The following is a 24,698-nucleotide window of genomic DNA, read 5'->3' as shown; positions in this document are numbered from 1 at the left end:
GGATCTGCTATCGATCTGCAAAACCTATCGGATAGCAGATGCTGCTGCTGGAAGCCTGGAACAATCCAAGCCTAAGGTATGTTGTATCGAATTTCAATTAAACATTATTCAATCATTCTGATATTGTCGATGGTAATCCTGCATTTGTTTTGTTCGTTCATAGATCAGTGGCTAAACTTCCTCTGGGACTTTGGGAGCGGTGGATCTGAGGCTGATTTGGGCAAAGGCGGTAACTTGAGAAGAATCCTTAGGTTTGTGCTCCTGCAACAAAGTAAGTAACTTTCTCTCTAGTTCAATTTCTTCTGTAGATGATTAAATGCAAAAAGAGTTTGTATGCTTATGTTTCACATTGTCTTCACTAATTCTGTAACATAATCTTAATCATACCTCAGTTCAATTGTTTCACCATGTCATTTCAGGGGCAAAAGTCCAGATCTGATCATGTTCTTTCTGCACTTTCAAAGATTAAGAGTGATCTGGAGTGGGTGCTACTGGTATGCTTATGTTTTTCCAGATTCCCTACATGTGATGCAAAAAGATTTTGTTTGCCTTATAAATCATTGTTCAAATGCTCTGTATAGGTCAAATTGGGAGACAAGCCAGTGTTTCAGTTGCAGTGACAGATGGAAAACTGTAAGTTATACTCACTACTTGATCCTCTTCGTAGCCTAGTACTGTTTTATCTTCCGAGTAATCAAATTGTTAATTTCAGGTCCTCCCTGAAACACCTTTAACATTTTATGGGCCAAAGAGTCTTCAGATTCATATGGTACCCACTGATGAGGCAGATGCATTTTACCAGGTAATCAAGGTCCCACTTGAGATTTATGTTCTCTGATTTCCCAACTAGAGCAGACTTATGAAGCATTTGAAATATATTGAAAACATTTAGCAATCAAATCCTACTGGCAATTAAGTTACGTTTCCAATTTTCCTTTATACTATGTTTTCATGCTTTGATTTTCCATTCAATGACTAGTTAGGAGCATGAGCTAATAGTAAACTCTACTTGGCTCCATGCATTCCACATTCTACATTCCTTATGTGTTCATTTTTGTGTACGTGAATTTTTTCTATTTATTAGTTTTGTAGTCGTTATTCATTATGTTGTCTTCAAGTAGTTTTGGATGGCTTGAACTGGCAACTTGAAAAGAAATATGTGATGGTCTACAGTAGAAAGAATGCAATATTTTCACTTGCTTGCTCACTTGAATGTCAGCTCTACTGTGGTGTAGGATTCATCAAGTATTTGTATTATTATTCTTGTTCATATTGAGAATTCATTTATGATGCTTTCTTTCAGCCTGTGGAGTTGGTGTGCAAAGGGGCCTAAAAAAGACCGGCAAGGTTAGTCACTTAGTGTGTCTTCCATCATTATTTTTTACATCAGATTCTCAAGTTCCTCTTTTAGTTTAGTTTTTATGGGGTGCATCTTAATTCATTAATACAAATTTAAGTTCTACTGATGGATGAAGCCAACGAGTATAATAAAGGACTAGCTAGTTTGCAGGATACATGATTTCCTCTCTATAGTTGAAATAGTAACATTCAATTTGGGTTGTGCTAGAGGACAATGGAGCACACTGTAGGAAGCAAAAGATTTTGACTTATCCAATCTTGTTGCAATATGATGAGGAATTACAAGGTTTCATGCTCCTCCTCACTTTTTTCTTGATTATATATATCTTCTCGATGAATCATTCAATAATTATGGATCTATGCTATTTATGAATCATTCAATCTAACTAATGGTTTTATACAATGTAAGTTTGACTCTTAGTAATGTATATCTGTGGCATTTTCATATTGATATGACTTAGATTGACTCTCACAATGTATGCAGGAGCTGTGATAGAGATTACGTTGGACAGATTACAAGCACTAGTTTAGGACGAGGGGGATCGATTTTTTTAAATTTGCTTTTGTTTTTTGGGTCTTTCTATTTTATGAGTTGTTAATGGTTGCTCTTTTATTTTATTTTTTAGGGTCCTTGACCAAAATCCCCAAAATAAGCTAAAGTTATTCAACTTACTCCAACAACAGATTTTTCTTCCCACAAACTCAATTTGAATTGAAATAACAATTTTACCCTTAGTCTAATTAATGAATTACAACCACATGCCTTTCTCTCCTCTCTCTCTCCCCCTCTCTCTCTCTCTCTGAACCAGTGCACGGCCTTCAGCTCCGTTCTCTGGACTAGATGGTCGGCGGCGAGGACGATGATGATGTCGATGAAGGTGATTCTCGGTGAAGGCGCAGATCCGGCGCCATCAATCGTCGCCGATGTTGGGGGATCGGCTGTCCCGTGACCTGAACACGATGGAGGTAGCGGCGACTTCGGTTGCCACGTAGGATCTCGGGTTGTTCTAGTCGATTTTGTACACCGTGCGACGCGTGTCCATGTCTTCCGACCTCTCCTAGCAATTATGATCGAAGCAGGGGTCGCCAACCTGGACAAAGACGACGCTGTGAATCTCTCAACCCCATTCAATTCTTGTGGCAAAGGAGAAAGATGATTGGGTGCCCAGAGCTTTTCTCTGGGTGCCTAAATCAATTTTTGGTAATTTTTTTTTTTGGTAAAATGGGGGCAGAACTGCAGAAGACTCAAAATGGAAGAAAAAATAAAAATAAAAAAGTTCTATGGGGGCAATAGAAGTGTGTTAAAAGTATATTGGAGAGCAATAGGCGCATATTGGGGGCAATAGACGTTTTTAAATTGATATAATCTCTTCGTTTTTTTTCTTTAAACAAAGTTTTATTGTCTAAATTTAGGGAGATTAGTTCATATTCTGGCAACCGAAAGTTCTATTGGGGGACAATAGACGTCTATTGGGGGCAATACATGGCTGATAGTCGTCTATTGGGGGGCAATAGAATTGCCCCTCTATTAGGGCAACTCCAACAATAGGTTCTATTTGGGGGTGCTATTCTCATTTTAGCACCCTCTTATTACACTATTCATATATGACTTTATTCTCATCTCCAACAATGAGGTGTTATATGGGAGTGCTATTTTCACTATTCTTGGTTAAAATATAATATGAGTATAATGTTGATGAATATTATACTAAAAGTATGTTAATATAGTTAAATAAGGTAAAAAAATTTAATTTTAATTTATCATAATATTTAAAAATTATCTTTTCATTTAATTAATTTTTTATTAAATGAATGGAGGATATTTGGTGTGAAGGAGATGGGTGAATGAATGAAAAATTGTGAAGGAGATGGAGGATATTTGGTGTGAGGAAATAGAAAAGAATGGGTTGGTATTTATAGAATTTCCCACAATTTGCTGTTCCAACTGGTATATTTTTTCCCTCAATTTTCTAGTAATTTCTTAAATTTTTTTGGAACAAAATAGAAATAATAACCCTTGATTTAATAAGAGCTATTGATCACTTTTTTTTCCTCAAATCTGAGCCGTCAGATTAAATAGGGCCAATTTGAGTAAAAGTAAATAATAACCCATTTGCTGGGCCCCATGAATAGTATCCGAGTCTTGGTCTTGGAAAAGTCTCAAATATGAGACTTAGGATGAACCCAAGTCCTATAATTTTAGAACCAACTCCCCCTAAAAAACATTGTTGGAGATGAAAAGTCCTATAATTCAACAAAATCTGATTTAAACCAACCCTAAAATGCAAGTGTTAGATACACCATGTACTTCCTTCCGTTCTACTAAAATTGTCCTATTCTCAATTTATTGAAGGAAAGGAGAGAGAAAAAATTATTTGCATCTTGTTTAAGTAAATCCAGAATATGTGTCTGACCCAAACTTTAGGTTTCTTGACCTAGTTGTAATAAAGTTTTGAATTAGAAATATTCATAGATATCCGATTAATTGTACGATTATCTTTCCTTGTACAACTCTGATTCTATGTCTTGTAATCTTCTATATAAAGAGGCCCATATTATCAATGAAAGCATGACTCAATTATCTCTCAATTCAGTTTTTCTTAAACACGTTATCAGCACGAAGCCCTAACCATGAAACTCTAAAATCGTAGCCTTCAAACCTTACCAACCACCGCCGCATATATTGAAGCACCCAATCCCAGGAGTCTATAAGCGATCGGAAAATTACGAACCGGCCCTCCATGTGAGAAAAATATCCCTATCCGGTTCACAAGCTTCCAGACCACCTTTCACAGTCAAACTTGGTCAACACCGCCGCCCCGACGCTAAGCTTCAGGAACCTGGACCAGTACCCAGGAACCAGCCAAAAATAGACCGGATCGGCCGGCAGAACTTCTGCAACTTGAACCACCAGCCAAACCTGCATCTACACAGCCACCCAGCAAGCGACGAGCCTAGAAGAAAAAGAATAGCACGGCCTAAAAGGAAAAGAAAGGAAAAAAGAAGAAGAAGGAGGCAGCGGGCCTAGAAGGCGAGGCCCGCATCAGATAAAAAAAAGGGGCTTGGGCCGAGGCAGAGAGAAGAAAAAAAAAAGTGGGGGGGGGGGGGGGGGGGGGAGGCAGGCCTGGGCCAAACTAGGAAAAAAAAAAAAAAAAAAGGGAGGCAGCCCATCGGTTAACCAACTCCGGCCACCGGCAACTTTTCCGGCCAATTTCCTATGACTTTTCTGGCTAGATTTCCAGCGACCCATTTCAAAGTAATTTTTACTAAAAGTTCCAGTTTTTTAAGTTTTAATTCTTTTTCTCGGGGACTTGCAAACTCCCCTCTTCTATCCCCCTTTCTTCATCATAGGGGAGACCTACTTAAGCCAAACTGTGGGGGTTCGTGCGCACTCCAAGCTTGGAGCTTGTTGAGATCACCAAACTTAGAGTTTGTAGAGAATTTATGATCGACCACTTACGTCATTATTTCGATCTAATCCAATACTTCTTGAAATTGAATTTCTTGGAAGCGATTACGCTCAGAAATTCTAAATTTCTTGGGAGCGATTGTGCTCAGAAAGTTTATATGTTTTCATGGTAGCTTTTTCCGCTCCGAAACTAACCCTTTTTCTTGTTCTCTTTCAGGATGAGTAACCTGAACAAATTGGACTTTGCTCCATTGGGAACAACTGGCTCTGGATATCACAAATGGGTTCGTGATGTCCGCCAGCATCTCAAGGCCGATGGAATCCTGGATACGATTCTCGAGCCTAGCAAGGACGTGCTAACTATTGAGTAAGCTCAAGCTTTGGAAGTAAATAGAGCAGCCTTAGAGGCAAATAAGGCGAAAGCCATCATCCTAATGACTCGTCATATGAATGATTCGTTCTAGTACGAGTGTATGAATGAAGAAGACCCCAGAAGGCTATGGGTCTCACTCGAAGAAAGATTTGGCAACGTCCGTTACTCCCTGCTTCCTGACCTAGAAGTGAGATGGCATAGCCTCTGCTTCTATGATTTCAAGTCAGTTTTTTACTTCAACTCAGAATAACTTCACAATAAATCCTTAATGGAATTCTATGGTAAAGATATCACAGATGCGATGTTGATTGAGAAGACTCTCTCTACCTTCCCCGTCTCTGCATTGATGGTTACTAAGAACTATCGAATCGATGTTATTGCAGGATGGATCACAAGGTTTCATGAGCTCATTGGAGTTATGAATGTCGCTGAAAAGCATAACAACATCCTTGTGAAGAACTATAATTCGAGATCCGTGGAAACATAGCAGATTCCTGAATCCAATTATAGTCATACCCCTAAGAGAGGGCGCCAAGAGCGAAACCCTAATCTTAGGGATACTTCTGGACGTTCTGGTCCATATAATTGCTCTACTTGGGAAGGTAACTGCCAAAATAGGCGAACCCTGAACCGAAGAGGTCAACGTGGAAAGAGAGAATGAGGCAACGCCTCTGGCCATGTTGGTGGCGCCACTAACACTAAGAGCCATCTAAATGACGCTTTCAAAGCGCCTCAATCAATGGAATCTGAGCAAAGAGATATATATTCTCGATGTGGAGTATTCGGTCATTGGACACACATTTGTAAAGTTCGTGAAGAAATTGTCACCGTCTACAAAGCATATTGTGAAGCAAGAGAAACTCACTATGTGGAACAAGAAGATCAAAAAGATGATCTAGAGTGAAGGGTTGAAGACTACAAATCTGACTGGGATCAATAGATTGCCAATTATGTTTAAGTCTTTATTTTTCGAAGAGATGTAATAGGCAATTGCCATATTCTCTGTAGTAAATGCCATTGGTTTAGTTTTTCTTCACATAGGCTCATCCAAAATGAGTATGATGTCTAGGAAGGTTTTGAGATAAGTGGTACTTAAGCGAGCTTTGCTCCTCTGACATCTCTCTACTCACCTGGTCATATTAATTTTGGAGTTATTGAAAGAAGTCAAACGACTACATTTGTTTTGCATTGGCTAGCATTTGGATTAAATTCTCCTAATGGTTAAGAGACAATAATGTACTCCGTTGGCTTATGAATAAAATTTCGAGTTCATTTCATTATGACTCCATTTTGATTCTGAGCATATTACTTTGTGACTACGATGGCTGGACCATCAGTATTAATTCAAGGACATGGAATAGTCCAAGTTCCCCTTGCCAAATGGCACTTTGATTACTGTCACTGAAACTCTCTATGCTCCTAGGACAAATCGTACCCTATGAATAACCAACAGATTCCATGTGAAATCGCATGTAGAGAACAGAAATGAGTTCCTTTGCAATACCTCTAATGATTGCGAACAAAGGCGAATCTTAGAGAAGTTTATGTCTCTCTAGTGGATTTTATGTCACCACTATTCGAGCTATTAAATCCAATAAAGTCATGAGAGAAGATCTCTTGGATTTAAACACATATTGGCTTTGTCAAGACAGGATAGGTCATCCTGGTCAAGATATGATGATCCGTCTACTAAAGACTTCACACAGACATCCATTCTCTCAAGTGAAACGAAGCATGAATCAAAAGTTGATTTCTGGACTGAGTGTGATCGCCGCCGCTGCCTCTGGCTCTGCCGTCGTCCACCACCAGCCTAGGGCTGGCACAGTCCTTATCCATGACACCATGGATTGCGTCCATCATGGTGATGGCGCCCTAGGTAATGCTGCAATCACCAACTTTACTTCAAATAGCATTTCAGACGCTCAGGCCCAACCAAAATCCTCATTGGTTGCTTCTGAAGCCTCTTGCTCGTTTTACAAAGCTCGTTCCTTAGGGAAATTAGGACTGAGACCGTCCTATGCAAAGGATATGACAATACTCATTCTGTTCTTACATGGATTCTGTGGATTAATTCAACCAACTTGCGGACGTTTAAATATCTCATGATGTTGGTTGACACACAAACATGCTGGTCACGTGTTGTGCCATTGTCCACCTGTAAATGCTGCTTATGCTACACTCCTAGCACATATCATATGACAACGGGCACACTCCCGGATCATCTTATTCAGTTAATTGGATTTGACATTGCTAGAGAGTTTACATCGAAGACTTTCGATGGTTATTGCAGTAGGACTGATGTTGGCCATCATATTCCCATGAACACACCCAAATGGTCTCGCGGAAACGACTACGATGGTAGTCCGGACATTGGTAATGCGCACCCATCTCTTTATATTCCCTTGGGGTGATGCAATATCGCATGCAGCTATGCTAATTCGTCTACGACCCACCGCCACTCAATCTACCTCTGCGTTACAGCTAGTGACTGGGTACAAGTATTGTCTTTACGCATATTTGAGTGTGTCATTTTTGTGCCAATTGCGCCACTACAACGCTCTATGATGGGTCCTTACAGATGAATGGGCAACTACGTTAGATTTGAGATTTTAACGATCGTCCGCCACTTAATGCCCTTGATAGGCGATCTCTTTACCGCATGTCTTGCGCATTGTCACTTTGATGAGACAGTCTTCCCGTCGTTAGGGGGAGATAAGAACACGAATGTTCAGCAGGAACGACAGGAATTGTCGTGGTCTGTCCCCACTATGTCTCATCTCGATCCCTATTAAAGTGACGAGATCACACATATCTGCTGCAAATATGCCTGCAACGAAGGACGTCCCTACGAGAGGATGTAGCGCCACCCTACACAGAGGTAGACATGACGCCAACGCCAAAGAGAGTGGCACTCTGGCATTATAAGCCATAGCCCCAGCTAGGATGTGTGGGAAGCCTGTGGGTTTGAATGATGCTTTGGCACAACTCAGTCCTTGGATCATTGACACTCAAAATCCGTCTCATGAGTATCTTTAGGATTATGGTTATCGTTGGGGGACGCCTCAACGTCAGAACCTATTCTAGAGAATATAGAGCTCTATGAAAATTACACTAGTGTACATGAGACGTGGGATAGAAACTCTGTAACGCCCCAAACTGCACCTCACCAGCTTGAGTATGTCATAATGTCGCGAGTCTCTAAAACATAAACCGAATGCTCGATTCACATCCTAGAAACCCTCAAGACATTTTGTTTAACAAATTTCAATAAAACACAGCGGAAACTTGTAAATACTTTCGAGGTGAAATACTTTGAATTGTTAACTTAAACTTGTTCGTCCAGAACTTGATATGAAGGATTTCTCAGAAAATAACAAACCTCAAGAAATAAGAGTTTAGCAAAGTTTCGATATAAGACTAACTTTCAACAAGTTTCGGGAAACACATTTGCAAGAAGTTAAAGTCGCGATAAAACCCGAAACCTGATTTCCATTACGAAGGTTAAACGAACTCATTTCCACACACCCAGCTCCGTCCGGTCCAATCCCGCTACCAGTGCACAGTACCTACAACTACATTGTTGTAGGGGTGAGCGTTCGTCCTGGCTGCTCAGTAGGGGCTTCACCCTTGTTAGGTTTGAAAGCCAATGCATAGAATAATAGTTTTAGGTACCCAGTATGAAAACATACTTGAACCAAATATTTAAAAGAACGACAAACTTTATGATACTTTTCAATTTGAAAACCATTGCATGATGCTTAAGTAAATACGGCGCCAAAACTATGTATTACCTGATGGTCGGTCCCATAAATCCACTACACGACCTTACCTCAAATTAGTTTATATCCAGGTAAGCGTAGCGAGAGTGTCCACTATCTAGCTACACACACGTACCGGGCCCGTCATTAAGATCGTGATACCGATCAACCGGTGTAACTAACCCTCCGGAGGTTAAGGGGATCGAACCCAAGGAAGTCTGTGCCACCCTTCGCTCTCAAGCCATCAACATCTCCCACGGTTTGGTTAGTACGCATTGCATTTTAACATAACCAAACCACATAGACTTAACATGCATCGCTATTAAATTAAATATGAAAAACAACTAACCGAGTGAGTTCCGAGTCCCCTACTTGGATTCTGATGCTTATCTTTCATGCAGTTCGAGAGTCACGAACCTTCCGTTCCTCAGGTAACTGGAGTCCCAAATCCGACATAATGATCGTTAATAATTCGTCGAACAAGTACTTAAAATCTCGATGACTAACTAATCGTTCGACTAACATTTCCTGGTTTGATTAGGGTTGACCATAGTTTGACCAACATTGACCAATCACCACAAATTCGATAATTATCCCAATTATTGAACATATCACTTCAACTTGAAGTATTGATTAATTTCCATGCTTTTAACATATCCTTTCTCATTCTATTCGTAGCATAGTAATTCGTTCGAACTACTATGGGTACCTAACCTTATTCCATTCTCGATTAAGGTGTGCCCAAAATACTAAGGGCACCCAACTCAATGTATAACCAATATATTAAACTTTTCCTTCCCTTCATCTTGCCAACTAACAATCACGACCAAACCAAACTACAAGTTCTTACAACACAAATAACTGCCACGCACTAAAACTAACAACATTTCGATTCACAGTGAGCATTATCACAACCACCAGAATTTATAACATTGAAACTATGCTCAAACCATTCAAGGAGACTTCGATTTCAACCACAGCACCACAATTCACCTAATCTGTCAAGAGTACCAAAAGAGCAGGACTTCAATTTTACCTTCAATAAGTTTGGTTTGCAAAGTTAACCTCAAGCTTGGATTCTAACTCATGACAGCCTTAAGGAAATTCCTTTCGAAACTCTACTGACGATGAACTGAGGTTTCGATGCTCATAACCCAGCAAGTTTCTGAGTTCCAGTTCCGATCATGGTCAACCCTCGTCTACGGAAGCACTCGAGCTAGAAACGAACCAAGAAGAGCTGGAAAAGTCATCGACGTCGGTGACAACGTTGAACCCGAAACCAACCCAGAATTTCATATCAGTAAAAATCGATCAAATTGTAAAACTAACTAGACTAACGTGTAGAGAATGACGAGGGGATTGATATTCATACCACATGCAACTCAATCGGTGGCCGGAATCACCGGAGAACTGCCGCAGCTGTCGAAGCTTCTCGAACCTAATTCTCTCTCTTCGATATATGAACGATCAAATCGATTCCAGAGACGTGACAGCGATGGCGAGAGGAAGAGAATGACGTCCGGGCGCCGACTGGAGGCGGCCTGAAGGTAGAGTGCCGATCGGATCATGGCGTCGGGTCGTGGTCTCCTTTTCACGGGTCGAGGCTGCAGGTTGCTTCTGGAGTGATCTGAAGCCTTGATCAAATCAAAGGGTACTTATACCCTGAGTTTCACTTTATCTCAATGGCTAGGATGAAGCGATGGCTGGATAGATGGCCACGATTGCACCGTGGAAATTCCCTTTTCTTTAAATCTTTTTCTAATATCACAGAACTTCAAAAAATCACGATAAATAGCTTGGGTATCCGAAACATTTCTCGAAAATACCCACGAACTCGTGACATTGCGTACTTAAATATTAGACCCTTAAATTGAAGATGTAACCTTGTGAAAAATTTTGAAAAATAATCCCAAGCATCTTGCTTATTACCGATATTATAAATTCAATCTCGAATAATTCCACTCTAGTACCTCAAATATTTCCAGGGCTCACAAACTCCATCATAATTGATGATATAATCACTCATTTCGTTGCGCATGAGGTTGTTGAGTCTGATGATATCGAACTCCGTTGATGAATGAATGCCAACATAGAGAGATTTGGCCTAAATGGAAAGATGCGATTCAGGTTAAGTTGGATTCTCTAACAAAGAGGAAGGTTTTTGAGCCAGTGATGCCAACACCTCCTAACATAAAACCTATTGACTAATGGGTCTTCGTTAGAAAGCGTGTTGGGAAAAAGATATGGTAATCTCGCCCTACGGTGCCAAGCTTCTCACAAAACGCCTTATAATCGACTATGATGAGACATATTCTCTCGTAATGGATGTCATTGCACTTCACTACCCTGTCAGTTTGGTAGTTTTCGAATAACTAAACATGCAGCTTACAAATGTGGTCACTATGTATCTCTATAGGGATCTAGATATGAAATATACATGAAAGTTCATGGTGAACTTCATTTACCCAAGTCAAGTGGCTCTAGACCACAGAGTGCGTTTTACAAAGAGGTTGAAACGCTCACTAAAGTGACTACTTGATTGGGAAGGGATATTCCCACGCGTTTCCATAATAAGTTTCGGATCCTATCGCGGTTCATGTTGGACATGATCTTCATTGGAAGCCCTTAAAGAGTTAAGGGAAACCGCTGAACAATTAAAATCCGATTTTGAGATGAACGATTTTGGGAGAACACGATTATGTCTCAGTTTGAAACTTGAGCATTGTGTTGATAGATGCTTAGGCATTTTGACAAGGTCAAACTTTCAAGCACCCCCATGATCGTCTGTAGTCTTGATCCTAAAAAGGATCCTCTTCATCCAAAGGATGATGACAAAAGTGCCATGCTTCAGTACAATAGGCGCATTATTGTACTTAGCTCAAAGCGCAAGACCAGACATCTCATTTGCAGTGAACTTGTTAGCTGGATATAACTTTGCGCCAACGCGACGCCATTGGATTGGTGTAAAAGATATATTTCTGTACTTGAGATGAACGATTGATATGAGTTTGTTCTATACCTACAGAGAGACGATGGATTCAGACTCATTACACACCAGGAACGCCGCCAACACTGGCTTGCGTCCTCTATCCCCATCCCGAAACATGTGTTTTGGAAGGTTTTGCTGATGTTGGGTATCTCTCTGACCCACACAAAGGTCATTCCCAAACTGGTTAAGAGTTCAGTATAGGTAAGACCGTGATATCTTGGAGGTTTAGTCGCTATATCTTCAAACAATGCAGAGATTATTGCTCTTCACGAAGTGGTTCGTGAATGTATATGGATTGAATCCATAATTACGCATGTTCGAGCAATTGTGGTTTGAAGTCTACCACAGATGAGCCTACAAGCATTTAGGATAATGCTGCTTGTTTTGAACAAATAAAGCAAGACTACATCAAAAGCAACAACACCAAAGATAATCAGCAACAACAGAGACTCTCCTCAAGATCAAAGTGAACTAGGTTCGATACTTCGATCTGAGGACAATGTAGCAGACTTGCTCACTAAGTCAATGACTAAATTTCACTTTGGAGAAACATGTTAGTAGCATCGTTTGCGGAAGTTATCCGAACTCCCATGACTGTAGTCATCAGGGGGAGATGCAGACATCAGGGGGAGATATCTACATGTATGGTCTCGAAACTTAAAGGGTGTGTTGTGCTCTTTTTCCCCTTCGACCGAGGTTATTTTTGTCCCACAAGATTTTTGTTAGTCGGCAAGGTTTTTAATGTGGCAACGAGAGGAGCACCACGTTTGGGTGACACAAGGGGGAGTGTTCAAATAAATCCAGAATATGTGTCTGACCCAAACTCTAGGCTTCTTGACCTAATTGTAATAGGGTTTTGAATTAGAGATATTCTCAGAGATATTCATAGATATCCAATTAATTGTACGATTATCTTTCATTCTGATTCTATGTCTTGTAATCCTCTATTTTAAGAGGCCTCCTATTATCAATGAAAGCACAACTTAATTATCTCCCAATTCAGTTTTCCTTAAACACTCAAAAAATAACTTGTAATCCTATATAGAATACTCATAAAGGGAAATGGTAGATACCCAACTGCCACGTGTTATGTGGCAGCAGATATAAGAGCATCTCCAACGAGTTGGTCAAAAAGCTTGTATCAAATTCGATTTTGAAAGATGACGTGTCATGGTCATTTTTAACAAATTTTTAGTCCAATGAATTAGTTATATTTAAATATTATTTTATTATTTTTTGAAATTTTTGATAACAACAAGCAAACTATTTTTTCTCTTTCTTCTTTATCTCTTCTGATCTTCGCTCTTCTTCTTCTTTGTGTTTCTTTTTTCTTCTTTGATGGGCAACAAGCCAACAATTGTAGGAGATAACTTTTCAATCCCAAAGCACCCAAACAAATCTTACCCATTCATAATTGGAAAACCATTCACTCTTCTTCTTCGAGGTTTAGTCTCCTTCTTGCTTCTGGGTCCAATCCCAAACTTCGGGGTTAAAAGTTGACGACGCTCGGTGCCATAGCCGGAGTCTCCTCTCTGTTTCTTCATCTGTTGTGGATCTGGAATTGGGCGGCAACGACCACCCTTTCGAGGCCGGTCTCTACTTCGCAAAGCTTGGAATCAAAACCTGGTCGAAGGACTACGTCCAAGTCGATATCGGCCGATGTTATTGTGAGTCAATTTCCTGAGAAGATGAGAAGATGCAGATTTGGAAAAGAAAAGAGAAAGAAGCTCTGTGGGGAAAGAAGAGAGAGAGAGAGAGAGAGAGAGAGAGAGAAGGAAGAGAGAGAAATAATGATTAAAAAACAAAAGACAGATTGAGTTTGTTTTGTCAAATTTGACAGCCCAACTCCATATGTCGTTTACACGTAGGATAAGACCTATGAGTTGGAGTGCTACCATGTCTTTTGTTACTAGTAAAAGTCTCTACCATGTCTTTTGTTACTAGTAAAAGTCTCTTATGTGGATTCGACACATCCATTGGAGATGGTCTAAGGTAGATTATTGATGCATTCTTTTTCTTATCAGTTTTGCCCTTATGCTATTTCCTCTCTTCTTCTCTTTCTGGTTACAGACGTTTATTCTCTTTCTTCTTCATCTCCTCTTTTGGAAAAACAACATAATCACGTTCTAATTTCATCGAATTCATTAAGGAAAGAGAAACAACGGATGAGAGAGAAAGCTCGAAGAGAGAGAGAGAGAACAGATATGGGATCTAATTTTTTTGTCGGTCAACCGGAGCTCCACCGGCAACACCTACACCAACACTGTGCCCAACGGCCTTCGACGAGTCCAGCCCAGCCTCCATGACACCCGATGACCAGTGTCGAATTAGGATATGGATCATGGGACAAAATAGGACATGAATCTTTTATTTTATTTTGGGAAAGAACTTGGCTGACCAGCCCTGGTCAGCCCATCCTGACCACAGCCACTAATAACTTGACATATGTCTTTTATTTTTTGGGCTCTTTCCCCTTCTCTTCTCCTTCTTTAGTTCTCCCCCCCCCCCCGTTCTCCTTCTTCGACTCCTGCAGTTCACCATCTCCACAATAACAGAGGAGCGGGACCTTGGACTCTTCGGCGATGGCGGAGATGAGATCGAAGCAGAGGAGCTGCTCCGGTGGCTTCTAGGCTGCGGAGGCGACCATGGACTTCATTGCGCTACCAAGTCGCCGAACTGAGAGAGCGACGGCGGAGATGAGATCGAAGAAGAACTGAAGAAGGAGAAGAGAAAGGGAAGCCGACGCCGACGCCGAACTGAGAGAGCGACGGTGGAGATGAGATCGAAGCAGAGTCGATGGGCAGCCATGGGAGTGGAGAAGAGGAAGGAGAACAGAGGAGGAAGAACTGAAGAAGGAGAGGGGGGGTAAAAAAAAAACAGGTGTCAAGTTATTAGTGGCTGTGGTCAGGATGGGCTGACCAGGGCTGGTCAGCCAAGTTCTTTCCTTTATTTTGTGGGATCTGCTACAGTTATGACATGAAGATGGAAAATTGAAGATTTTTCATATCCAGGATTTGGGCATGTAGAAGCAAGAACCTAATATTTTGTGATTGTCTCCAAAATAAGTTTTAATGGGTTTGATGAGAGAGAAGAAGAAAGACAATTGTTTTCGAAGAAGAGAGAGGAAAAAGAGAGAGAATGGAGCAGAAGGGCAAAAATGACAATGACAAAAAAAAAAATTATTAATTAAGGACTTGTTTTCTGCTGCCACATAACACGTGGCAGTGGGGTGTGAGATCTAGATGCAGGTCACCTGCCACGCAAATTTCAATATAAATGTGGAAACAGTACTTGCTTCCCTACCATGTACCAACACCCAACACTAGAAACGAAGACAAATATACTTATGTGCTTAATTATTCAATCTTAAAATTCCGAATAACTTTCAACCATGCCAGTACTCCTAGGCAACACATATACCTGCGGTCGGATGAAGCTTGAAATTAAACACTTGTTTGACCCCGGTGACCTACGAAAAACAGAACTGACAACCATTAATAGTCAGGAAAGGGCATGAACACTCATAACAAGACAAATGCAAAGCAGACACCAGTAATTGTGGCCATGAAAGATTGAATAATTAGAGTTTTGCTGAACAAGAATAGGAAATAGAGTTTTGCAAAAACAAGAGCACGCAGTTAGGAAAAACACAGAGAAGGGAAGATTTAATTGCCGCCAAAAAAAAGTTCATTGCAAGATTTGGACATTTATCCAAATATATGATCTGAGCTCTCTCTTTTTAAAAAAAATAAAATAAAATAAAATAATAATAATAGAATCTGCACTGTAAAATATTCGAACTGCGGACATTGGGTAGATGGAGGCACCACCCTAGAGCCGGCTGTGACAAATCAGATTCGATACATATAACCTAGAACAGAAGAGAACAAATTTGTTTTTGCTAGTGCACATTTCATATTCCAATACTACCTACCTACTGCAAGTCTGCAATTACTTCTGTCGCTTACAATGTGGCCCGATAATAATAACGAACACAAACTGATATTGACACGGACCTCACCTAAGTAGAAAATCAAAATCCTAGTAGGGAAGGAAAAGCCGTGATCAACTAAAAAACTGAAACAAGGTAGCAATTTGAATCCATATACCTACCTTCATTTCCGATTCTACATTACATTTCCAGCAAAAAAACGGAAACTGAAATGGCCTGTCACAACAACACTACCAGCATTGATCCCAACAGCGGCTTCTGCTCAAACACCAAAACATTCCACAGTCTCAGGCCGAAAGCCCCGCTCCCCTCCGAAACGACGCCGCTTTCGATCACTCACTACATTTTCTCCCACCTCCAAGCCTCCCCTCCTCCGCCCTCCACCCCGGCTCTCCTCGACCCCGCCACGCGCCGCCACATTCTCTACCCCGAGTTCACGCGCCGCGTCAAAACCCTTGCAGCCGCGCTAGAATCGCAACTCAACCTCTCCAGTGGCCACACCGCCTTCGTCATCTCCCCCAATTCTCTCGACCTCCCCATCCTCTACTTCTCTCTCTTTTCCCTCGGCGTAACCGTCTCTCCGTCAAACCCGGCCAGCACCACTCCCGAGATTTCCCGCCAAATCCACCTCAGCAGACCCGTCATCGCCTTCGCCACCTCCGCCACCGCTCACAAACTCCCCAACTCCCTCCGATACGGCGTTGTACTCCTCGACTCCCCGGAATTCCAGTCCATGATGACGTGTGCTCCGGCGCCGGAGCTTCCACGGGTCCGCTTCAGCCAATCCCACACCGCCGCGGTCCTCTACTCGTCGGGGACCACCGGGGCCGTCAAAGGCGTGGAGTTGACCCACCGTAACTGGATTTCCGTGCTGGCGTCGGCGTTCGCGGTTCGGAATCCGACGGCTCCGCCAGCTGTCATGCTCTGCGCGGTGCCGTTCTTCCACGTGTACGGCTTCGGCGTCTGCATGCGGGTGTTGGGGTTCGGCGAGACGCTGGCGTCGATTTCGGGGAGGTTTGATCTGAGAGCGACGCTGAGGGCCGTCGAGGAGTTCAGGATCAGCCACGTGTCGTGGGCCCCGCCGGTGGTGGTGGCGGTGGTGAAGCTCGGGAGCGAGATCGACGGCTACGATCTGAGCTCGCTGCAGGTCGTCGCCTGCGGCGGTGCTCCGCTTGCGAAGAGTGTCATCGATAAGCTGAAGAAACGCCTTCCCAACGTGCAAGTCGCACAGGTCAGTAGTGCATTAATATTTAATAGTTTTGCTTATTTTCACTTTAGACGTAGTAGTTTCATAATTTTATGATTAGAGTTCGAAAATTCTACGATATTCTAAAGTAAAGTTTACATTGTGCTTGATCCGAAAGTACAGCTTAATTATCGAAAAAATAAAGACCTAATGATTGAGAAATCTAGAGTATCACATATTGTACATAGCAATATAGAATGCATCATGCTAAAAGCGATTAAGAAATCTAGAGAATCACATACTCAACAGTCAACAACATGATAAAAGTATGTCAAATTAGAAACAAAAATATAAAAAAATAATTTAGATGACAGGATATGAGGACACGTTAGCTTTTATTGTTTGTATTCATTCTTTCATTTTATTCATTGTAATTTCTGATTCGTATTTTGATCCATGATATTTGTGCTTTGATTGCCTAATTTTCCGCTATCACATTAATTATTTGGAGTTGGTTCACTTAGTTGTAATAATTTGTTTTTTTTTAATTGGAGTTTAATTGTTAGCTTGACTGTACTTCAACGCTGGCATTGTTATAATCGAAACTCAATGACTTTGGTGGAATTGTGGAAATGGACTAGACTAATAATATGATTTGTGCAGGGATATGGGCTGACAGAGACAACGGGTCGAGTGTTTGGCACGGTAGGCCCAAATGAGACCCGAGTAGAAGGAGCTACTGGAAAGCTGATGTCAAACTTTGAAGCCAAGATTGTTGACCCAGAGACCGGCAGTGCCTTGCCTCCTCTAATGACTGGAGAGATTTGGCTTAGGGGACCAATTATAATGAAAGGTAATGATTGTTTTTTCTTGAGGACTGAAAATGTGCCTCATATTCGTAAATTGATTCATACTCGAGGTGTTGTTGCTTGTTATTTTGATTAGTGTAGGTTACATTGGTGATGAAGAAGCAAATGCTACGACTATGGACACTGAAGGATGGTTTAAAACTGGAGACCTTTGCTATATCGACAAAGAAGGTTACCTATTTTTCGTTGATCGGATCAAGGAACTGATCAAGTACAAAGGCTACCAGGTTTGTGTGCCATAAGCAAGTTTTCTGCTTTGCTTAGATATATAGAAGTAGTGAGATGCCTTGTGTTTACTATTGCATGTTTGCATTAGGTTGCCCCGGCAGAGTTGGAGCATCTGTTTCAATCCCATCCCGATATTGCTGATGCAGCTGTGGTTCCGTATGTGATTTTCGGTTCTCTCTATTGTTTGAATTTGAAATTATCCCGATTTCAGCTGGCTTGCTCATCAAGTCTGACAGTTTGTATGTGGAGAACTAATGAAAGTAATGGACAGGTATCCTGATGAGGAAGCAGGTCAAGTACCAATGGCCTTTGTGGTCAGGCGCCTAGGAAGTGTCGTCGATGAATCGCAGGTGAAGGATTTTATTGCCAAACAGGTAATTCAGACTATTCGGGTGACATGCCTAGCATGCTAGCAACTTTAACTATATATACTGCGTAATTTATTTGATGTCTTAACTTTATGAACTTCGTCATATGAATTACAGGTCGCACCGTATAAGAAAATACGACGAGTAGCATTCATCAATGAAGTACCAAAGAGTGCACAAGGTAAATTAATGAGGAAGGAATTAGTCAAACTTGCATTATCCATGTTATGAATTCCAGGTTCTTTCTTCGGGTGTTACATTTGGATCTAGAATGTAAATCTGCTTGCTATATTATTTCAGAGTCCTGGTATTTCAACATAATCTCATAAGAGCACTACTGCAGTTTTACTTACACGAGTACAATAGATGACAAATGTTTCACTACTTGCTGAAATACAAATTGTGATGTATTTCAACATTCTATGATGCTACTCACAGAGGCTTCTTACAAAGTAGATGGTAAGCACCAAAGATCACTAAAAACAACAAAAGAGAACCTACTGAAGTATAGCTAAGGCCATCAAATAGAAATGCTGTTGGGGATTCCACGGCCAGTTACCCCTGGGCCTGAAGAAGGGATCAGTAATTCATATGGGGGAATTCCTGCTCCGCTTCTGTTTTTAAAGTGGCCATCTTTGTTTTTCCTGTTAATGATCTTCTCTATCTCGTCTAGTCTAGAAGAGAATCTTTTGAACAACTCCAAAATTTCATGATCATTGATCCAATGGGTATGTAGAGGATTCACCTGACCCAAGTACTCTTCATCTGGGGAGTGAGTTGATAGAGTATCTTGAACGGCCATTACTTTCGTGGCTTGAAGTTTTGTTGCCAAGGAAGACAGGAAAGTTTGCTGCGGGTTTTGAAGAAACTTCTCATAATCAGGGTCATCTTCTTGTGGAATAAGTTTTCTCATAAGGGTAGGACGGTTTGGGACATAACTGCCAAAAGGGTACTGGCCAAAGTTGATGGCAGCATGTTGACCTGAAGCAGTCCAAATTATTATTGCAAGTATACCAGATAAGTCCTCTTTGGTATTAAGTTTAGGCCACCAGGGCTCGTTCCGCTTGTCAGCATGACCCTTGTTCTTGATCTCATTCCACCAGTCTTGGAGCTCAACATCTGATGTCACAGAATTTGGCTCGGAGTAGAAACGTTCCACATAAGATTCTACCCATTCTTTTATGGCAGACCATACAAGGAGACCATCTGCAGCATATGGATAGTCCTCAATTACAAGTTTTATGCCGCAAGCTTCTGAAGGATCTTCCACAGCCATGCCTCTAAGAATGTTAACACAAGTAAAACGACTCAGCTCATTTGCTCAATGTCGTTGTGCTTATAATTCTAACATGTTTCAAATTATGAAAGCCTTACCTTCGAATAAGATCGGCCGGTAATGCCTCCAAGTCAAACCTCCACATACTCTTGTAAGCTGCCGAGCTTACCTCCATGGCATATTTTCCCGGACTAAAAGAAGCCTCGATTACTCCCCCTCCATTTATTAAACTCTGCCTTGCAAGTGCATTAATTTCTAAGGTGTAGCGCATGTGAGGATGAAGTAGCTTGTAGATGGGGTGCATTGTGCTAAGCTGCCTATGAGTGGCAATTATATACGGCTCCATGCAAGCATGAGTCCTCAACCTAGGCAGAATAAATTACCACAACATTAGTTACATGCGACATACTGTAGCCTTTGCAAAATCCAATGTTAATCTGTTTTTACCAGTGATTGACTAGCTGATGGACGCCAGCGTCGTTTGAGCAAACATGAGCTTTGGCTAGCTTCCAAATCCAGTGTGTAGTAGCATGATGCCCATGAGTATATACATGTTTTTTTTGAGGAGATGAAGGTGTTGGTGGAAGTGAAAGCTCTATAGCTAGAGGTCTCAAAAAACCAGTCTTGGTATAGAAGAACACTGTCCTTGAGGCATAGGCTTTTCTTCCGGGCAAAGAGTTCATCTTCTCAATAAATGGCAAAAATATATCATGGTAGTCAAGTATAAACAGTCTCTTATCCTCAATAGCCTGTATCATGAATTGTCAGGGTAAGAGACGAAGGGTTAGGATAATATAGAAAGAAGAAATAACCGCTTTCAATTTCCAGAATGCAATCAGATACTAATACCTTTTCAACACTCATCCCACCGAGTTCTTGCTCTATCAATTCCTTCGTGATAGCTGATTCTGGAGAGCCGTAAACAGCAGGATCTAACTTGCTGAGAATTGGAAATTCCTGGAAATATACATAACCCAACTTAAGGACTCACACGATGGCATTTAACTAACATATAGTGATTGACAAAGGATCTGTCTGTATGTTACCTTCAAAATCTCAATGTTCACTGGATTGACTCCAGCTAAAGCTTGCCGTGCAAACTCATTATCACGCAACCAAGCAAATCTATCCCCTGATCACATAAATTGAACAATAGGAGAAATGAATGACATTAAAGACCAGAAGAATTTTCCCTCGTAAATAAAATGGTTTAACAAAACAAGGGAATAAAAGGAAACAAAGTGTAAATTACTTTTTATAATAGCAGGGATTTCATATTTCAACCACTCTCCTCCAGCATTAAGAACCTGTTTCATCATGTTGCCTGAAAACAGAACTGATTCTTTCTGCTCATCGTCATCTTTCGGGAGCAGACCATCATTATATAGCTTATCTATATCAGAGAAGCACTTGAAGGGTATGTCTGAACTTGACAACTTAACAGCAAGAGACGGTAACAGATTGTGGAGCAAAGCTTTCAACCTTCCACGAGAGAAAGTATTTTGCTTAATCTCCTCAAAAGTCTCATCACGAGGCACATAAACTGGATGGGGCTTCTCGATTCTACTCTCCGTAAGAGGATCTGTTTGAATGCCATTCAAAGTAGCACAGTTATATATCAATGCTACAAAATCCAACTGCACTAATATAGAGAAATAACATCTTATGTACCTGACTTGGATGGAGGCCGGCCAGTTCTACAGCGCCGAGGATAAGGCCTCTCCTCGCCACCAATGACCGGCCTAGCTAATTCTTCACTCTTGTCAGGATTCCCCAACTCATTGTAAACATCATAATCATAAATCCTATCATGTGGCTTTCTCCTGCCCTTCCCATTGCCCCGAATACTCAGTAAGTCTTCATGTCGAAGACCTTTAATCCCTGCTGGTGTTTGTGATGGCAGGTATGCCTGTTTACAACAATAAAACAATGTAAGCATAGCTCCTACAAAATCAATCATAAATGAAAGTAAATATGAGGAAATTCGTACTTGGTTTTTGAAGATGATTCGACTTTGGAAGTTATCCTTCTGAGAATGGATCCAAGTATTAGCAGGGAAGAAAAATGGGCCTTTATCGAAACCATGTATGACAATCTCCAACAAGTAAAACTCCTTGCCATGGAGATTAGTAACACGAACAGCTCCAGGACACCCAAAGTCAATTGGGACAGTGAAATCAGCAGCATATTCAATTATGTGGGAATGCTCCGATGGTAATGGCTTTGGCAACCAGCCTCTCACAGCAGATTCCACTATCTTTCCTGAATTAGTAACTACAAGAACAAAAATGGGAACAAATATTACATACCACCAAACCAAAAGAAACCCAAAGCAAAAATTCTTTGCACCCATTAAACAGTAGAACTCAAAAAAGCACAAAACTTTTGAATCTTTAGTGGTAATGACCAGGATCAAGAACAAAAATGAGCATGAAAATCTTGCATACCCATCAAAACCAAAAAAGCAAAAGAAAACACCTTTTCACAAAAAAAAATTTAAGTGTATCGATAAAAAAAGTGGAGGCCAAAAAAGGCACTGAAATTTTGATTCCGATAAATATACCAGGGTCAATTTCTTCACTGATGAGCTGGATCAGAATCCCCTGACCAATCCCATTAATAAAAAACTCCCACTGATCCTCAATCTTCTCCGAGACCTTCTCCTTCATTTTCTTTCTGATCGTCACCGCCGCCTTGACTTCGATCGGAGAAGAAGAAGAAGGTTTCAAAGTGCCACTAATGTCTTTGCTCTGCAATGGAGGAGTTGAAGCTTCTTCCACCGCCGCCTTGTCACCACCGCTGATCACGGCTCTGACTGATCCAAGCCCATTGGGCCGTGACCCGAAACTGGGGACATGCGCCTTCCGGAGCTTGATGACCTTCCCGGTTGACCTCCGGCCGCCGGCGAGGCTTGACTTGAAAGAAACCAGTGGCTGATTCAATGCATACATGTCTGTCTCTGACAAGACCAACAACGTTGTAACTCTCAAGTGATCACTTGTGTAAGTAACTCTAACGTCGCCGGAACGAGGGCTTTTCTTGTTTTTCCGGCGGAGTTACGATGTCTATAAGAAGTGAAGAACTCCAAGTGAGACTTCTTCTTTCTGGAAGTGTACGTGTAGTTTTTTCAGTGCCATCATTGGGTTTAATAGTGGTCTTTATTCAATAGTGCTGACTGATGGAGACTCTCCACATGTGGCGCGTGATGACAATCCCCTAATTATCTAAAGAAGAGTGCTGAATCATGTCAATGGCGCGTTGGTTATAAGGTGGGTGTGGGAGAGTGGGAAGATGGTGGGTTTCAGAGCAAGGACAACAGGCTGGTAGAGTGGTAGGTATTTATTTTACAGTAAAAGAAGACTGGCTAGTTTTGTCAAGCGATGCATGAGTACAAAAGAGCATATGTAAAATGCGTCACCAAATTATCCCCAAATTATCCAAGACAATAATTGAACCCAAAAAAAGGACATGCAATATCGTGCATGTATGCGTTTGGAATCTTATTATGTTGGTCAACATATATTTTGAAAGCACTTGTAATATGAACGATTCTTAGGTTTACTTCTTAAGAAGAATGAGCAAATTTATCATTTCTTGCGATTAACACATAATAAATTTATAATTTTTTAATTCAACAATTTATATTGTATAACGTAATATAAATATTAACTGTGTGAAAAATCAATCAAATTGAAGACTTTTTAGTTATTTATTTCTATGAAATACATCGACGGTTCATCATAATATTAGTAAGTGTTGTTAGAACCATTCATTTGTTTGATTCAGTTAGATACTTAAATGATTTTCGATTCGATTGATTTTTTACAGAGATGATATTTAAAGGATAATTTAAGATATAGACCGTTGGATTATAACTTTATTAAGTAAAAATATGTTAATCGACAACGGAGTGAATATGCTAATTCACCCTAGGGGTGAACTTAAGAATTGTTCTTGTAATATTAAATTTGAAAGTCGACCATTGATTATAACCGATTCGAATAGTCAGGTTGGACGAGCAGCTTAGCATGGAATTCTTATGTTTAGCGTTTGAGTCTCAACTCCCATTAATTTGTAGCCAGTAAGTTTGAGGGACCGTCAGGTTCTTGCGCCGATGGCGAGAGATTAATCTAACTTTGTTGGGATATTCTCGTGGACCTTGGTCTAAATACGATTGACTAGATGTGTTTTTAGCTCTCTAAAAGTAACCGAAATGACTTGCTACCTCATCCCTAATAAAAATTAAAAAAAAAAATCGCCTGATACATAGTACATATATGTAATCGTTGGAGGGCTATACAAAAGTATGTTACGTGATGAAACATTTAATACAAATATTTTCGGCTCAAAGGGTAAGTGGGTATCGAAACATCAAAGAATTTCTCCAGCTAAAAAATATATTCCTTGATTTCTAGACAGATAATATAGGCAATCAACAGGCTAAGAAAATCTGGAGGCTCTATATTATTGGGAAAAATTCACCAACGATGTCTGGACATTTTGGTGACTTTCAGAATGATACCTGAATTTACAAAGTTATCAATGTGATACCTGGACTCATTTTTTCATATCAACGTCGTACCTATGAACAGTTTCTGTCACGAAGCCGTTAAATTTTGCACGTGTGATGCACGTGAGTCACTTAATGAAGATAAAATGACCGATTTACCCTCAAAATTTTTTGGAAAAATTCACCAACGGTGTCTGGACACTTAGGGGACTTTCATAATGATACCTGAACTTACAAAGTTATCAATGTGATACTTGGACTCATTTTTTCGTATCAACGTCGTACCTACGACCAATTTCCTTCACGGAGCAGTTAAATTTTGCATGTGAGTAACTTGATGAAGACAAAAAGACCGATTTACCCTCAAAATTGTATTCTTCTTCTCTTTCTTTCTTTCTTTCTTTCTTTATTCTTCTTCTTC

At 40.7% G+C, this 24,698-nt stretch overlaps 2 protein-coding genes across 2 annotated transcripts; one reads left to right on the top strand and one right to left on the bottom strand.

The window, feature by feature from the left end:
- The first annotated feature begins 15,936 nt into the window (after positions 1 to 15,936).
- On the top strand, positions 15,937 to 18,917 carry LOC112196727 (4-coumarate--CoA ligase-like 9). Its single transcript, XM_024337134.2, has 6 exons — positions 15,937 to 17,071; positions 17,690 to 17,879; positions 17,977 to 18,122; positions 18,212 to 18,279; positions 18,395 to 18,497; positions 18,609 to 18,917. Exons 1-6 carry the CDS (start codon positions 16,052 to 16,054, stop codon positions 18,720 to 18,722), a joined length of 1,641 nt encoding a protein of 546 aa, XP_024192902.1. The 5' UTR covers positions 15,937 to 16,051; the 3' UTR covers positions 18,723 to 18,917.
- Positions 18,759 to 22,905, bottom strand: LOC112196726 (lipoxygenase 6, chloroplastic). Its single transcript, XM_024337133.2, has 9 exons — positions 22,331 to 22,905; positions 21,758 to 22,041; positions 21,439 to 21,676; positions 21,020 to 21,349; positions 20,814 to 20,899; positions 20,617 to 20,724; positions 20,215 to 20,516; positions 19,866 to 20,132; positions 18,759 to 19,771 (listed from the first exon to the last, which is right to left on the bottom strand). The coding sequence occupies exons 1-9, from the start codon at positions 22,716 to 22,718 to the stop codon at positions 19,012 to 19,014; spliced, it is 2,763 nt and encodes a 920-aa protein (XP_024192901.1). The 5' UTR covers positions 22,719 to 22,905; the 3' UTR covers positions 18,759 to 19,011.
- Positions 22,906 to 24,698: the final 1,793 nt, after the last annotated feature.

Source organism: Rosa chinensis, chromosome 4 (genome assembly GCF_002994745.2).
Source record: "Rosa chinensis cultivar Old Blush chromosome 4, RchiOBHm-V2, whole genome shotgun sequence".
Classification (NCBI taxonomy): domain Eukaryota; kingdom Viridiplantae; phylum Streptophyta; class Magnoliopsida; order Rosales; family Rosaceae; genus Rosa; species Rosa chinensis.
The sequence above is the reverse complement of the archived record's forward strand: the minus strand, read 5'-3'. Positions and strand labels throughout refer to the sequence as shown.